The sequence below is a fragment of the Suncus etruscus genome, chromosome 19 (genome assembly GCF_024139225.1).
Source record: "Suncus etruscus isolate mSunEtr1 chromosome 19, mSunEtr1.pri.cur, whole genome shotgun sequence".
In the NCBI taxonomy this organism is placed as follows: domain Eukaryota; kingdom Metazoa; phylum Chordata; class Mammalia; order Eulipotyphla; family Soricidae; genus Suncus; species Suncus etruscus.
The window spans coordinates 26114939-26132154 of record NC_064866.1 but is presented as its reverse complement, the minus strand read 5'-3'; the positions used below and the strand labels follow the sequence as shown (position 1 = coordinate 26132154).

At 35.9% G+C, this 17216-nt stretch overlaps 1 protein-coding gene across 5 annotated transcripts in view; it reads right to left on the bottom strand.

Moving 5' to 3' along the window:
- Positions 1–17216, bottom strand: part of NTNG1 (netrin G1) — a 396206-nt gene that overhangs the window by 108466 nt on the left and 270524 nt on the right. For all 5 annotated transcript variants that reach the window (XM_049765717.1, XM_049765720.1, XM_049765718.1 and 2 more), the window contains exon 3: positions 177–349. In XM_049765717.1, the coding sequence (XP_049621674.1) occupies positions 177–349 (173 nt within the window). The remainder of the gene's footprint in view (positions 1–176; positions 350–17216) is intronic.

The window sequence follows — 17216 nt, the reverse complement described above, 5'->3', positions numbered from 1 at the left end:
GTGCTAAAATATGCTTACAAGTGGTAAATCAGGGGAAAAAAGCATAAGGTACATTTATAAGATGAATGGTAACAGGGGTAAAGCAAGATTGCAAGTGAAAATGAAGAGAAACTATCAGATTATCCTGATATTCTGTCACCAAGAAAAGTATTGTGTCACCAAGAAAAGTTACTCACAGGTATTTGCAGTGCCTTTGGGGATGGGGAGATATGAGCCTGGACTCCAAGGTCGGCCCTGATAATTCTTCTTGCATCTCCCACAGTCTGGACCTGTAGTATTGTGTTCACATTCACAAGTCAATTTGCTGTTGTCATACACACATGAAGTGGCATGGAGATTACACTTGCACCTAGGCAGAGGGAGAGACAATAATTCATTGTAAGTCAAGTTGGTTTCTACTTATTTGTCTTCTATGATTGTGGTTCTCCCATATGCACTGCTTGGGAGCTCCATGTAAGCTCATGATGACATTTTGATTTGCAGGCAATGCTCTCAGTATCTTTTCAATTTGTGCATTTGGGGGGACAGGAAGTGGTTATGATGCATGATTTTTTCCCTACACACTGAAGAATTTTTTTAAAAAAGATTTTATTGAAGTAACAATTTCTAAGATGACACATATTAGGGAAAGAATTTCACAATTCTTCAAAGTATTTGAGAATACAAGTTAATAATTTACAGGGGGGCTTCAAGTTCCCTTAAGAAAATTATGCCCTGAAATCAAGATTTTCAACAGGTCTACAAAACACTGAATTTTCTCTGATACTATTTAATTTACACAAATTTCCTCTGGGTTTGAAGAATAATGCTATCTTCTATTTGTCTTTAAACTGGAAACAATTCCATTTAATATCCTACAAATTAGTGCAGTCATTCTATGTCTATTCTTTTCCTTCTGACTCATTTCACTCGGTTTAATACTCTCCATTTTCATCAATGTAGAAACAAATTTCATGACTTCATTTTTCCTAGAAGCTGCATAGCACTTCATTGTATAGATGTAGCATAGTTTATCCACTCATTTGGAATAGTTCTATTTAAGAAAGAAATTCATTATATTTGTTCCTTATGTTTAAAAATCAGTGTCCAGCCTCCCAAATAGAGGGGGAAATAATGGAGGGTACCATGGCCAAATAGTTGTATGATTACTAAGTAGTAAGCTAGACACAGAGGGAACCACTCATTCTAGCAGCCTGGGGGGTGAGAGTGGGGGATATGGGAGACAGGATGAGAATGGGGATGGAGGGAGGACAATTCAGTGATGGAAATTCCCCTGATTCAATGTTAATATGTACCTAAAATATTACTGTGAAAGATATGTAAGCCACTATGATTAAAATAAAAATTATATAAAAATAAAATAAAATTATATTAAAATCAGTGTCCACATAAAGGTTTTCAAACATTTCCTCAGACCAGAAGAACTTTCCTACATAATTCTTAGCTAATCAAGAATACTAAGTTCTTCAGACTAACTAACACAGATTAAAATCATCTCTAAAAAATGGCTTATAAAAACTAGAGAGATATGCTAATGCCTTACATACAGGAGGATGATAGTCGATATCTGGCACTGTATAGTCCTCCAAGTACCTAATTGGGACAGGAGTTATCCTCAAGCACAGACCTAGATCTCAAGCACACACTTTCAGGTGTGGCCAAATAAATAAATAAGAAGGAAGAGAAATACGCTGCTCAAAATTGAAAAGTAACTGGAAGCAGGAGTCAAAGGGATTAGAGGAAATGGCGGTGTTAATGAATAACAGAGCTAAATATACAAACCAGAGAGCCAACAACACTAAAATCACGAGGTTCAAATTTAACAATCAAACTTAAAGAGGTGCCTGTTAAGATTGCAGGGTGGAGTACAGGTGAAAGGTGGGCCCTAAACGACAGAACCTGGGAATATTGGTGGAGGGGCATAGACACCAGTGTTGGGATCAGCGCTGGAACATTGCATGGCTAAACCTAAACAATGCAGATTTTAAATTTTTTTGGCTCTTTGGGCCACACCCATTGATGCTCAGGGGTCACTCTTGGCTATGCACTCAGAAATCGCACCTGACTTGGGGGACCACATGGAACTAAGGTGGATCTAACCATGGTCCAGCCTAGGTTAGCGCTTGCAAAGCAAACGCTCTACCACTTGCACCATCGCTTCGGCCCCAACAATGCAGAATTTTTTAAATTACAGTGCTTTAATAAAACAATAAAAAAGATTCATTGGCTAAATGACTCTGATATTTGTGGTAGGGCCTTGAGTTAATTAGTAAAGGCTTTGGTTTCAGTACCTGTGAAGAGTTGTGATATATGAGAGGCAACAACAGAAAATAAAATTTCCACACACACAAAAATGCCAATCCTTATAATCAAAGCCTCTTTAAAATTGCAAAGACCAACTTGATATTTGTTGAGGCCATAGGTTATAAATTGTAACACAGCGAGCACATGCTGTATACTTTGGAGAAATTAAAGCAAGGCTGACAGAGTGACTATGACCAGAGATCAGAACAAATTGTGTCTATGCAAAGGTGAGAACTCAGAATCCAGGCAGGTGATGAAGTACCAGAATAGTCAAAGTTGGAAGCCCAAAATGTCATGTGTCTGTGTATTTTTAAACAAATTGAGCCTTTTCTGAGAATAGAGACAGAAACAGATAAACTTTTATAAAGATAAAGAAATAAGACAGGAGACACATACACTGTTCATGGATTGGGAGGATTGATATCATTAAAATGGCAATACTCCCCCCAAAATTGTACAGATTTAATGCAATTCTTTTAAGTATACCCATGACATTGTTCAAAGCAGTGGATCAGAAACTCATGAAATTCATTTGGAGCAAAAAAAAACAAAAACAAAAACAAAAAAACAAAAAACAAAACCCACGAATAGCTAAAGGAACACTTAGGAAAAAGATACAAATGTCAAAAGGCACATAGAAAACGCTCCACATCTTCAATCATCAGTAAATGCAAATCAAAACAATGAGGTACCATCTCATGCCACACAGACTTGTATATATTAAAAAAAAACAAGAACAATCAGTGCTGGAGGTAATGTGGGGAGAAAGGAACTCTCATTCACTGCTGGTGGGAATGCCATCTAGTCCAGCCTTCATAGAAAACTCTATGATGATTCCTCAAAAAAATGAAAATTGAGCTCCCATATGATCCAGCCTTACTACTCCTAGGGATATACACTATAACACAAAACACAATACAAAAAATATAATAGCAAAAATCTGGAAACAACCCAGATGACCAACAACAGGTGAGTGGCTAAAGAATCTGTGGTACATGTACATAATGGAATACTATGCAGCCGTCAGGAAAATGAAGTCATAAAATTTTCCTATACCTGGATGAACATACAAACTCTTATAATGAGTGAAATGAGTTAGAGGGAGAGAGATAGACACAGATTAGTCTCACTCATCTGTGGGATTTAAGAAAAATAAAAGACATTATTGTAATAATACCCAGAGACATTAGAGTTGGAAGGACCGGCCACAATATGAAGTTTACCTCAAAGAGTGTTGAGTGCAGTTAGAGAAATAACTACACTAACAACTATCATGACAATGGTAGTGAGTGAGAGAAATAGAATGCATTACTTGAATACAGGCAGGGGTGTGGAAGGAGGAAAATGGGGGGCATTGGTGTTGGGAAGGTTGCACTGGTGATGGGAGGTGTTCTTTTTTATAACTGAAACCCAACCACAACATATTTGTAATCATGGTACTTAAATAAAGATATTATAAAGAAAGAAATAATATAGTGTTTTTACATTTGTTTACATTTAGGCATACAAATACTTAGATTGGGAAACATAAAACAAATTCACTTAGAAATGATGTGCATCTGTGTAACATTTCTGTAGCAATATCTAAGTTTCTTTCCAGAGTATGTTGGAAACATTAATTCATACTAATGATGAGGAAGGAAAGAAAAATAAAAAACTATCAAGAAGAGTTCCTAAGCTCTCTTCTAACTATAAGTTAGAATCCTCAAAAGTCATAGCTACTATTTCAGAATTATATATATCAGAATTAAATAGCAGAATTGATAGAAATCAACTTTAATTTACAATTTTCCATAGCGAAACTCTGCCTTCTGTATAGATTTGTACAATGAATATAGTACAATGAAGTGAAAGGCTATTATTTAAACAATACTTATTAAACACACAAACTTTAAAATTAACATGTGTATGATCTTTTGAAGTTATAAGAGGAAAAACTCATTTAAATGTATAAAGTTTAATTATAAATGAGGTTAAAACCATTTTCTATAAACATAGTTACTTGTGTTTTTATTATTAAATGATTTTTTCCCTCCCAACATTAGCACCTTTATTTATGGGTATCTTTATATATTTGAAAGATGTTTGAAACCAAAGTGATAGAAGTGCCAGCTTATACTGATTTAGCACCCTATCTAGTGTTAAAAATTCCAAATGAGGAAATGAGCAATGTGACCTCAAAGAATATGCTGGTTTCATGTGTGAAGATTAAGACTTCAAGCAGCAATTGTAAATTAGGTGATATATCTTGTAACTGATAATACTTTCATATTTGTAGTCACTCACCAAGGTACATAGTAATTTTTATATTGAGAACATGTTTTCTATAATAGTAAAAGGAGAGGAAAGAACAAGTAAATATTTATTTTATTTTCCACAATTTTCCTTCAATTAACGACATTTTTTAAAATTTTTATTGTGCTCGAAGTAAATGACAGTTTTTTTCACAGTAATATTTGAGGCACGTAGTCACAATGAATGAGGAGGGGCCGGAGAGATAGCATGGAGGTAAGGCGTTTGCCTTTCATGCAGAAGATCATCAGTTTGAATCCCGGCATCCCATATGGTCCCCCTGTGCCTGCCAGGAGCTATTTCTGAGCATGGAGCCAGGAGTAACCCCTGAGCACTGCCGAGTGTGACCCAAAAACCACAAAAATAAATAAATAAATAAAATAAACAAAAAAACAATGAATGAGGGACATTTCCACCACCATTGTTGTCCTTCTTCCACCCCTGTTCCCAGTATGCATCCCACTTCTCCCTCCTTTATCCCCTGTAATGCTATTGCAACTGTCACCCCCTTGTACAGCTTGGGTAGATTGGGTATTGATTCTGTTGTAATGACTCATTTTTTAAGCAAGAGAGATGGTTCAAAGGGATGGAGCACATTTCAGAAGCCTGGATTCAATCCCTGTCTCAGAAGGGTTCCTTGAGCACTGCCTGAAATGAATCTAAAGCATTTATCCATGAATAGTCCCTGACTATTGGGAGTGTACCCCACTCCCAAGAATTCAGCCTCACCAATCCAAAAGTTATTATTCATTTAAGAATCAACAAAATTCCCAAGTCTTCCTGAGTGTTGTAGACACTCTGACTACAATTCTTTTTTTTTTGGTTTTTGGGTCACACCCGGCATTGCTCAGGGGTTACTCCTGGCTGTCTGCTCAGAAATAGCTCCTGGCAGGCACAGGGGACCATATGGGACACCGGGATTCGAACCAACCACCTTTGGTCCTGGATCGGCCGCTTGCAAGGCAAACACCGCTGTGCTATCTCTCCGGGCCCTGACTACAATTCTTAACTGTTTCTCTGTGTTTTATTTATTTTGTTAAACCTCTTTGTGCTCTAAACTGTCTTTTCTATATGGGGTGAAGGTACAGCACAGCAGATATGGCATTTACCTTGCAACTGGTTAACAGGGTTTAATTACTAATGGTCTCTGAGGGCAGAGGCTGGAGTCAAACTCTAAACTCTCAAAACCTCAGAAAAGAAGACTTTACTGAAGATGTAAATCTATCCTATCACAATGTATATATGGGGGATAGAAGGTGGTAAGAAGGTACTTAATAATCTGGTCATCTTTTCAGCTACTTTAAAAGTATTTTAATTTCTAGCAAAATACCTGCCCTAGAGACAGGCAGGGGTGGGGTGGGTGGGTGTGAGGGAAATGGGGAACATTGGTAGCTGAAGAGGTGCACTGGTGAAGAGTGGTGTATATGCTATGACTGAAACCTAACTATGAACAATTCTGCAAACCAAAGTGCTTAAATAAAACAGCGATAATAATAATAATAATAGTAATAATAAAAAGTATAGTAATTTCTTTTGTAGTTTTCTACAAGACCTTCTCCATTTCCCTCATTTTTCAATTTTTCCAACTGGCTTCAGCTTTTTAAGCTTTTTAAGCCTGTTGGTAAAAAACCCAGCAGAAACTTTTTGTTGCTTTGTTTAACCCATCTCTCAGAAGTATTTGTTGTAGCATATTCAGGTTCCCTCAGAAAGTCACTCCCAGTTAGGTTCTCAAACTAACTTTCAGAATCCTATTCATGTGTTGAAGTGATGCTTTTGGATTTCTGGCCTAGCAGAGTCAGCCTAAGTGACTCTTGGGAACTTTTATCTAGGTCATGCTTTAAATTTTCTTAACTGCCTTTGCTTTCTAGGTCTTGTAAAGTAAAATTATATGATCTTAGTTCCCACAGGGGAAAAAACATTCAATGACATAAAGTTCAAACATTCAAAAGCATTTTAAGAAATCAGAGAGTATATAATGCACAGGGATCTCTAGAACTCTCTCTCTCCAATTTGATTAGGTAAAGATCATATCAAACTGCTCTAAAGTCCTAGATCCATATATCACACTCCTAGGCTTCTGATTTACTCATCAAAAAACTCCCAGACATATTTAATTCAAGATATAAAAACTATTTCTTTCACTTTTTCTCACCTAAACTTCCTTCTGAGTTTGTCTGTTTCAATAAAAGACATCACCTTGGGCCGGCGAGGTGACCCTAGAGGTAAGGTGTCTGCCTTGCAAGCGCTAGCCAAGGAAGGACCGTGGTTCGATCCCACAGTGTCCCCAAGTCAGGGGCAATTTCTGAGCGCTTAGCCAGGAGTAACCCCTGAGCAACAAATGGTGTACCCCACCCCCCAAAAAAAGGCATCACCTTTCAGGCAGTTTATCAAAAAGAATTTTTCCCTTTTTTTTTTTTTTTTTTGGTTTTTGGGCCAGCGTTGCTCAGGGTTACTCCTGGCTGTCTGCTCAGAAATAGCTCCTGGCAGGCATGGGGGACCATATGGGACACCAGGACTCAAACCAACCACCTTTGGTCCTGGATCGGCTGCTTGCAAGGCAAACGCCGCTGTGCTATCTCTCCGGGCCCGAATTTTTCCCTTTTTTTAAAAAAATTTAAGGGTCATTATTCATTTTTATTAATTTTTGATTAATATATTTATTTAAGCACCATGATTACAAATATGTTTGTAGTTGGGTTTCAGACATAAAAAGTACACTTTCCCATCACCATTGCAACCTCCTGACCACCAAATGCCCCCCATTTTTCTTCTCCCCACCTCCTCCCTATATTTGAGACAGGCATTCTATTTTTCTCACTCACTACCATTCTCTCACTCATTACCATTACCATGATAGACTGTTGCTGTAGTTATATCTCTAACTGTGCTCTCCAATCTTTGAGGTAAGCTTTATATCATGGGCTGGTCCTTTCAAACCTTCTCTCTATTGTTTCTGGGTATTATTACTATTCTATCTTTTATTTTTCTTAAATTCCACAGATGAGTGAGACTATTCTGTGTCTGTCATCTGTCTCCCTCTGACTCATTTCACTCAGCATAATAGTTTCCAGGTCCATACATGTATAGGAACATTTCATGACTTCATTTTTCCTGACAGCTGCATAGTATTCCCTTGTGTATATGTACCATAGATTCTTTAACCACTCATTTGTTGTTGAACATCTGGGTTGTTTCCAGATTTTGGCTATTGTATATTTTTGTATTGTTTTTGTGTTTCTAGTGTTTCCTAGGAGTGGTATGGCTGGATCATATGAGAGCTCAATTTCCAGTTTTTTGAGGAATCTTCATAGAGTTTTCTATAAAGGCTGGACTAGAGAGCATTTCCACCAGGAGGGAATGAGAGTTCTTTTGTCCCCACATTATTTCCAGCATAAATTGTTCTTGTTCTTTGTGATGTGTACCAGTTTCTGTGGTATGAGATGGTACCTCATTGTTGTTTTAATTTGCATTTCCTTGATAATTAGTGGTGTGGAGCATCTTTTCATGTACCTTTTGGCCATCTATATTTCTTTTTTAAGGGAGTGCTTGTTTATTTCTTCTTCCCATTTCTTAATGGGGTTAGATTATTTTTTAGATACCATATTTAGAAAACCCTAAGACTCTATCAAAATCTTCTAGAAACAATAGATTCATATAGCAAATTGGCAGGATACAAAATTAATATATAAAAATCAATGGCCTTCATAAATAATGATAGAGAAGAAATAGACTTTAAAAACAGTCCCATTTAAAATAGTGCCATGAAACTTAAATACCTTGGAGTCAACTTAACTACAAAGGTGAGAGAAGGAAAGAAAGAGAAAGAAAGAAAGAAAGAAAGAAAGAAAGAAAGAAAGAAAGAAAGAAAGAAAGAAAGAAAGAAAGAAAGAAAGAAAGAAAGAAAGAAAGAAAGAAAGAAAGAAAGAAAGAAAGAAAGAAAGAAAGAAAGAAAGAAAGAAAGAAAGAAAGAAAGAAAGAAAAAAGAAAGAAAGAAAGAAAGAAAGAAGGAAGGAAGGAAAGAAAGAAAGAAAGAAAAAGAAAGAAAGAAAGAAAGAAAGAAAGAAAGAAGAAAGGAAGGAAGGAAGGAAGGAAGGGAGTAAGAAAGGAAGGACAGAAGAAAGGAACAGAAAATGGAAGGAAGGAAAGACTGAAAAAGGAGTAAAAAATGTAGTCTAGTTCAGAAGGCTTTTGCTGATAACAGTGCTTCTCTGATCTATAGGATGTCTATCTTAGGTGAGCCTTTCATACAAGGCAAAATTATTACATGACAAAGTTTGCTCTTTGCTATAGATATAGGCAGTGTTGTGTCCACTTATTATCTATGATGTCCACTGAAGGGAAAAATCCTAGAAACAACAGTCACTTCTTTGTTTATTGGAACATCCTCAAACTTACCAATGCCTACCGCAAATAAGGATCCAACAAATAATTGATAATTAAATAAAGGATTGATATGCAAGTAAACTTACTAAAAGTAGTAACTTCCTGATTTTGTTCTATTTTCTTTGTCTAGTATGTCATGGGATTAAAAACAAAAAAGTAATTACACTATATTAAATAAGCCCTTCATGCTATATCTTTAAAACCATATTCCATTGGATCATTTTCAAAACTAACCTTACACTGGGAAAAGGGAATTTAATAAAACTGGTGATACTGGGGCTGGAGAGATAATATGATGAATAGGGCTTTTGCCTTACTCACATCTGACCTGGCTTTGTTCCTAATCATCTCGTGAGGTCCCCAAAACACTGCCAACAGTAATTCCTGAGAGAAGAGCTAGGAGTAACCCTTGAACATTGCAAGGTTTGACCCCAAAACAAAACAAAGGCAAAACCCAAACGAAAAACCTGATGATATCTTGTCAATCTAATTAAATTTAATCTTCCAGAGGATTTTTTCTGAATGCCTAAAACTTAACACAAGAATTATCCTTAAAAAATGCCCCTATTGGGCCGGGCGGTGGTGCTAGAGGTAAGGTGCCTGCCTTGCCTGCGCTAGCCTTGGATGGACCGCGGTTCGATCCCCCGGTGTCCCATATGGTCCCTCAAGCCAGGAGCGACTTCTGAGCGCATAGCCAGGAGTAACCCCTGAGCATCACCGGGTGTGGCCCAAAAACCAAAAAAAAATAAAAAAAATAAAAAAAATGCCCCTATGATCTTAGAGGAAAATTCATTTACAAATGAACAATTTTGTTTTAATGTATGATACAAGGATATATACCTGAGTTTTATTAGAAAGTTGCTTGAACAATGGTCATATATAAATGCTCCAACAGTAATCTATGTACCAAGTTCTGCTTCTGGGTTGCCTCTTTAGCCACTAACACTTGCTGTGCGAATGCTAAGCATGTGAAAGTATATACCAAAGCCATTCAATACTGGTCTGTTTTTGAAAATGGCTCTTTTTCATTTTCTATAGCTTGGTTTATTCTCACCACCCCCATTCCCATCTGATGCTAAAATCCTTTATTTAGAGTCCTTGCCAGAGTGACTTTTCCTCTGATGGATAAAAATGGATTGCACAATGCAGGGAGATTGCTCTCAATTCTCACTGTGATGACCTCTGGCCCTGTGATGGGTGGAGGGCAGATTTCTGTGCCATCCACTTGTCTCTGTCAGATTTATTATCCATTGCCATGGTCATACATTCTCACTATCTAGCATCACATTAGATGGAGGAGGAAACATACCAGTGAAGCCCAAAAAAAGCATTCACTAGCAGTCAAATCTCTGATGTGATGGAGAGTTGAACCTATTCACCAACTGATTAGACATGCAGAATTTACATTAAGACACTACAGCTAGAAATAATTGACTTGCTGATCCCAGGTACTCCGTATGGTGTGGAGTCACTCTTGTGTTTAGAGCTAGAGTGAGCCCTGAACACAGACAGCTGTGGCCTCCAAACTGCAAAAAATTAAAAAATAAAATAGCACAATCTGGCATGCTTCTACCAAGATACACTTGTGTAAGCAACAAATTGCATCTATCATAAAAGAATATTGCTAATACACTTTATTTTTTTTTTAAAAAAGTGAGTTCTATTTAGTGATAGAAACTTAATGAAACGACAGTGTTCTTACTTTCAACCAGGTCTGCATTTCCTGTATTTTGGTGACCAGCTGTCATGAGTCAATTTAATCTTGCTTATAAAAGGCTCCAGCATTTAGATCTATGCCACCTGTCAGTAGGTATGAAAAACCTATACTGTCTGCCTGTGCTTTTTTTATATATATAATTTAATATATTTATTCTGGGAAGCATATTATCTAGCAGAATTTCCTGTGAGGTCTGAATATAGTGTCTGTTACTAGTTTCAAATAGAGATACCCAGACAAAGAAGTTTGAAACTGGCTCTTTCCGCAGAAAAACAGGAAAAAGATACAGGCTGAAACAAGAAAAGAAGCCAGACTTATTGCCTGGCCAGGTAGGATCTGGATTATTTTTGTGCTAAAGGGGGCTTCATTATAAGTGAATTAGGTTTAAAAATCTGGATACTTCCAAGACCTTGAGGAGGATGCTAGCAATACTTTTAACTGGTCATTTTCTTTCATATAGCTTACACAAATCAAATTTATTGAGCGTTAACACAGTGTTAGGGCATTTGCCTTGCATGTGGCCAAACTGGGTTTTACCCGGGTTCAATACCTGGCATCCCATATGGTCCTCTGAGTCTGTCAGGAGTGATTTCTGACACAGAGCCAGGAGTAACCCCTGAGTTGCTGCTAGGTGTAGTCCCAAAATCAAAAGAAATAAATAAGTAAATAAAAATAAAATTTACAATTTTGTTGTTGTTGTATTTTGGGCCACACCAGTGGTGCTCATGGGTTACTACTGGCTCTGTGCTCAGAAATTACTCCTGGCATGGGGAGCCATATGCTATGCTGGGGATCAAACCCATGTCTGTCCTGGGACAGCTGCGTCCAAGGCAAGGCAAACACCCTACCACTGTGCTACCATTCTGGCCCCCATTTTTTTTTGAGGATCTTACAAAAGATGTCAGTTTCAAGGAATACAATATCTGGGTCAGTTTCTGCTAATATGTACTGCCTAAAATAAAATACACAAAGATTTTTAGAAATTTTTTTAGCAATCAGAACTATGTGGGAATCTTTTCCAGAAGGTGATTCAATTATATAATACGCTTTTTCTTTCTTGATAACTCTTTAACCTTTCTTCCACCACTTCCTCCAAACATTACATGAAGTCAAAGCAACATTAAAATTGAGAAGTTAAGATGCTGGAATCAGACAGTTTGAGTTTGAAACCTGACTGCTGCTCCTGCGAGGCTGTGAAAGAGCGACTTAAATAGAGCTAACATTGCTGAATGCTTGCAAGCACCTGGATTTGTGTTACATACCTTTTGCAATTTCACATATTCTGAAATACTAACTTAATAAACCCTTCCACAATTCTATAAAATTTGCACTTATAATTAAAGATGGCACTTTTTTGAGAAGTAAAAACATTTGATTTGGAGGTCTGAGGAAGAGGAAGAAGAGGATAAGAAAGAGTGTGAGGTGCTTAATAGGACCATGGGCTTCTCAAAGATGGAGACAATCTTGGTATTCAACTTAGAATGAAAATAAGAATGCACACAATTTTAAGGGGGGAATGAGGGCAACATGTGCTCGGGCATCATGTAACCAGCCACATTTTAATAATAAAAATTAAATATTCCAAGTCTCCCAAATAGTATGAGAATAAGCTGTAACCAACTTCAAGCAGCAAGAAGTCAACATTCTTCTCTTACTATAGCACTTATTACTTTTTTAAGTGTGTTTAGGTCTCACATGCTACAGGGACAATGTACAGACATGTTCTGAAGAATGGTTCTAAGAGTTGACTAAGATCATCCATAAATACTCTTTGAATAGTATCTGATTATTATTAATTAATAATTGTTTTAATGAGTGTTAGTTCCAATTATTTTTATAGTTATTACTGTTACTACTGAAGTAATTACGATTTATCCCATAAGGTTTAACTGAGAACACATTCTATAGATAGCACTGTGAGCTACTCTTAAGATAACTAATTCCTTAAGATTCAAAAATAAGGCAGTCCTAATCTCTATGGAGATACTATTTGTTGAGGTAAGAAATATGCACAAATTACTTACAGACAATAAAGTGGGCAAGCCTATAATCATGACAAAACAGTGGGAATAGCACAGAACTATCTGTACAATAAAGATGGAAATATATGTATATATATGTATATATGTGCAATAAACAGTCAAGAAGATAGTCCCTGCCATTGAGAAGTAGAAGAAAAGTCCCGCTTACCAAGGCCCACTGTGTATCTAGGTCTTCTACAGATACTCAACTCATGCTGTTTCATTCTGAAACAGTGCAAGCATCAGGGATGTGGCAAATGTGACTGAGAACAACTAGCCTAGAAACGAATTGATGAGTAGGTTGCTGATTCTGAAGGCTATGATCTTTTTCAGGGTGGAATCTATTTGAGCAAGAACAAAGCACATGGCTTTATCACATAGACAAATTAAACTGTTCTAAACAGCTGTTAAGTTTTTAATGCTTGCTATTCAAAATGTGGTCCATGGAATTACAGTCTCAAAATTATTTGAGGACTTGTTTAAAACCTTAGGCCATTTTCAGACTTATGGAATAAAAATAGGTATTTTAAAAGATTCCCCCTAATTTATACATCTATATATTAAAACAATTTGGGAGTGGGTCACACTCAGTAGTGCTCAAAGTTAGCTTCAGGCTCTGTGCTTCAGAGATTGTCCTTGGAGGTGCTTGGGGGATGATATGCAGTGCTGGGGATCAGACCAGAGTCATCTGTGTCTATTGTATCTGTGGCCCAGATGCCTGATAATTTATATGCATAGGAAGGATAGAGGTGCATTGCTAAGTGAATTATTATGTCAGTCTTGAAGAACAAAAAACATCTATTGAGGGGGAAATAATGGAGGGCACCAAGACTAAATAGTCGTATGAACATTGAGTAGAAATAAAAAATGATCAGACTTGAATACCAAATCCAAAGTCAACTACATCAGGATCGATACCCAATCTACAACAAGCTAGACACAGAAGGGACCACTTATACTAGTAGCCGGGGACAAAGGAGGGCAATATGGGATGCATGCTGGGAACAGGGGTGGAGGGAAGATAACATTGGTGGTGGGAACGTCCCTGATTCAATGTCACTATGTACCTAAAATACTACTGTGAATAATTTGTAATCCATTTTGATCAAAATAAAAATTATTAATAAAAATAAATAAAATAAAAAATATTAAAATCATGAGGTTAATTATAATTTAACAAATAATTAATGCACCAAATTTATAATATGTTAATAATATTTTCAGGCTTACAATGCCTTAGTGTTTAAATAAAGTAATTGATTAAAAATAAAAAAAATAATGCTCCAATTCCAAATTTATTGCCCATAACAGCATACATAGCTCCACATATGTTCCACAGTTTTGTCCCACCTTCCACTCTGTCTTCTTAGCATACTCATTGGAAAAATGTAGTTATTAGTGTGTACAAGATGCTTGATCAATAACTTAATGTTACCTCCAGTTCTTCTCATTATTTCTACATCCTGTTCGCCCCCTTTCTTGTTATTCAGTCTGAAATCCAGGGTAAAAGGTTACCTATCATTTTATTCCATTCTCTTTTCCTTTTGCTCTTTATCCCACAGATGAGTGAGCTCATCCAATATTTTGTTTTTGCACTATGAAAGGCATCTCTGTGCAAAAAATTCTCTTCTACTGGTATTCTGATGTAAAATCTTAAGATAAACATGACTAGCACTAATATACTATCTATATTGCAATCTGAATTTTATTTTCATTGAAAAACTATCAAGTATACTGATTAGCACATTGATGTAGTAATTAAATAATTTAACAACATTAAAGCTGTTTATACTAAAAAGTCAAAATGATCTTCACAGCCAGAAAATGTAAATAACTCTTAGTATAAAATAATAAATGCATACAATTAAATTGATATATGTCGTAATATCTGATTATATATTTCTTAAAAGAATCCTAATAAGTTGCACAAATGGACAATAAGTACAACAAATCCTATTCAACACCATCATTTATTAGGAAATGCTGATGAAAACCACAAGAAAGTACCATTTTACATCTATTAATATGGTAATAAGAAAAATATGAAGGCTAGAGAGATAGTACAGCAGGTAGGAGACTTGTCTTTTATGTATCCAACGTGGGTTGGGTCCCTAGTATTTCACAAGGTCTTCCAAGCACCATCAGAAATAATTTTTAAATGAAGAGTCAAGAGTGATCCCTGAGCATTGAAGGGTGTTGTTCCCACCTCCAGAACCCAAATTAAGGACAATGATCAATGGGTTAATGATACAGAGAAACTAGACTCATACATGCTGGGAAGAGATATAAAATTGTTCAGCCACTTTAGAAAATATAGTAGTTTCTAAAAAAAGACATAAAAATCACCAAATAATCTACAATTTCATTTTCAAATATTTATCCCAAAGGATTAAAGAATATTCACACAAAAACTTGCCCATAAATATTTATAGGACTATTATTTATAAAACCTAAAAGGCAACCAACTAATCATCAACTGATGAACGGGTAAACAGAATACAGAATATATCGCAATAGAAAAGTAAAACTTTGGGGGATAAAGTAAAACATTGATACATGCCATACTTGAGTCAACCTTGAAAATATTATGCTCAATGAAAGACTCAAAAGACCACAGCATATAAATCATCTTCATAGACAGAATAGACAAATCCATACAAACAGAAGAGATGAGTACTTCTAGGAAAGAGGCAAATGGTGGTGGGGGGTAACTAATAGAGGCCTCCTTTAGAAGTGATTTTAAAAAAAATTAATAGTAGTGGTAGTTGAATACTTTCAAAATATGTTATAAAATATAATGTTTTTACTTAAAGATATTTGCATCTGTTATACATAAACAGGGCAGGTAAAGGTGGCATTTTTATAAAAAGATATGATTTTTAAAAAACAACTGAGAAGAATTTGGACTCTAGAGTTCTGTATTCTGGTACAAACCACCAACTTGTTCCTTTTTTTTTAGAATTTAAACCATATTTATTTTAATAAATGGATAAATCTTTATATATGTACATATATATACACAGAAGAAATCAATCATGGTATAGTGATCCAGTAAGTATCTTCATGACACTATTAGTACAAGTTTCTAAAAATTATGCTACAACTTTATTTTAAAAAATATAATTTAAAAAATTTAAATAAACCTGAAAACACAGCTACATCATTTTGGGGTCTATATTATTTTTTAAAAAAATATCTTTATTCAAACACCTTGATTACAAATATGATTGTAGTTGGGTTTCAGTCATGTAAAGAACACTCCCGTTCACCAGTGCAACATTTCCATAAGTTCACTTTATTCCTTATGAAAAAAAGAATTATAAAATACTCATTGTGTTGATGTGGATAATCTATAGTGTAGTGAACAGAGACTAAAACACAATTTGTTTTTTGCAGATCACATGGCCACCTATACAAAACCTCCACTTTCTAATAGTTCTTGTAGGTAGGCAAGACCAGTATTCTATTAACCACAGTGATGTGGTACACCCTTTTACATAGGAGGCCTGCACTTCTTCCTCCACTTCTGATTTATTTCTGGAGAAATCAACAAAGTTTTGAATTCATCTTTGATCAGATGGAATTTGGTTAAAAATGGTGTAGAATGGAGTAGAGGAGAATCTTGGCTCTTAGACAACCTCTATCATAGTCATGTGGAAATGGACAAGAGCCAAATATTACTTCATCTTTAGAGAACCTATCTCTGAACAAAAATTTAAAGTTTATATGTGAGGCACTGCTATTGTGAATCCCTAAACTGATAGCTGAACATAGCATCTGGCATACAATATAAACTTGATAAATATAAGTAATTCTCATCAGATAAATAATTAAGTGCACTATTACAACAAAAACCTAGATTTTCAAATGGTTTTGGATTGATCTGATGCTATCAAAAAAGAAAGGACACTTAATCTTTGTGGCATTATATCATTTATTCATTTACTAATAAAACTGAAGAATCATTGAATTTCATTAATTACTGACAAGATAAACATGGATATCACTGGCAAGAAAAAAAAACCTTTTTAGAGACTTTTTTGCCAAACTATGCAGTGGTCAAAGTTCAACGTGAGGTTAAAAGCTTCACACATAATATTTTGAAAGCAGTCACACTTAGCTTAGTTTTGGATACTATATTATAAGAGAAGTATAAAGTAAGAAAGGTCGTAGCACTCTAGCAACCTACAAATTCAGAATGCACTTTTACTTTTGAGTTTTGAGCTCATATTTTCACACTATGTTGAGAACCAAATTGGACAATGGATATCTTCCGCCTAATAGCTGTATTCTTTGCTTTGCTTGTTTTGGGGCCACACCCGGTGACACTCAGGAGTTACTCCTGGCTATGCACTTAGAAATCGCTCCTAGCCTGGGGTACCATATGGAACGCTGGGGGATCGAACCTCTGTCCCTTCTAGGCTAGCATGGGCAAGGCAGACGCCTTACCACTTGCGCCACCACACCATTAGCTGTATTCTTATTTAGAATCTTATTCT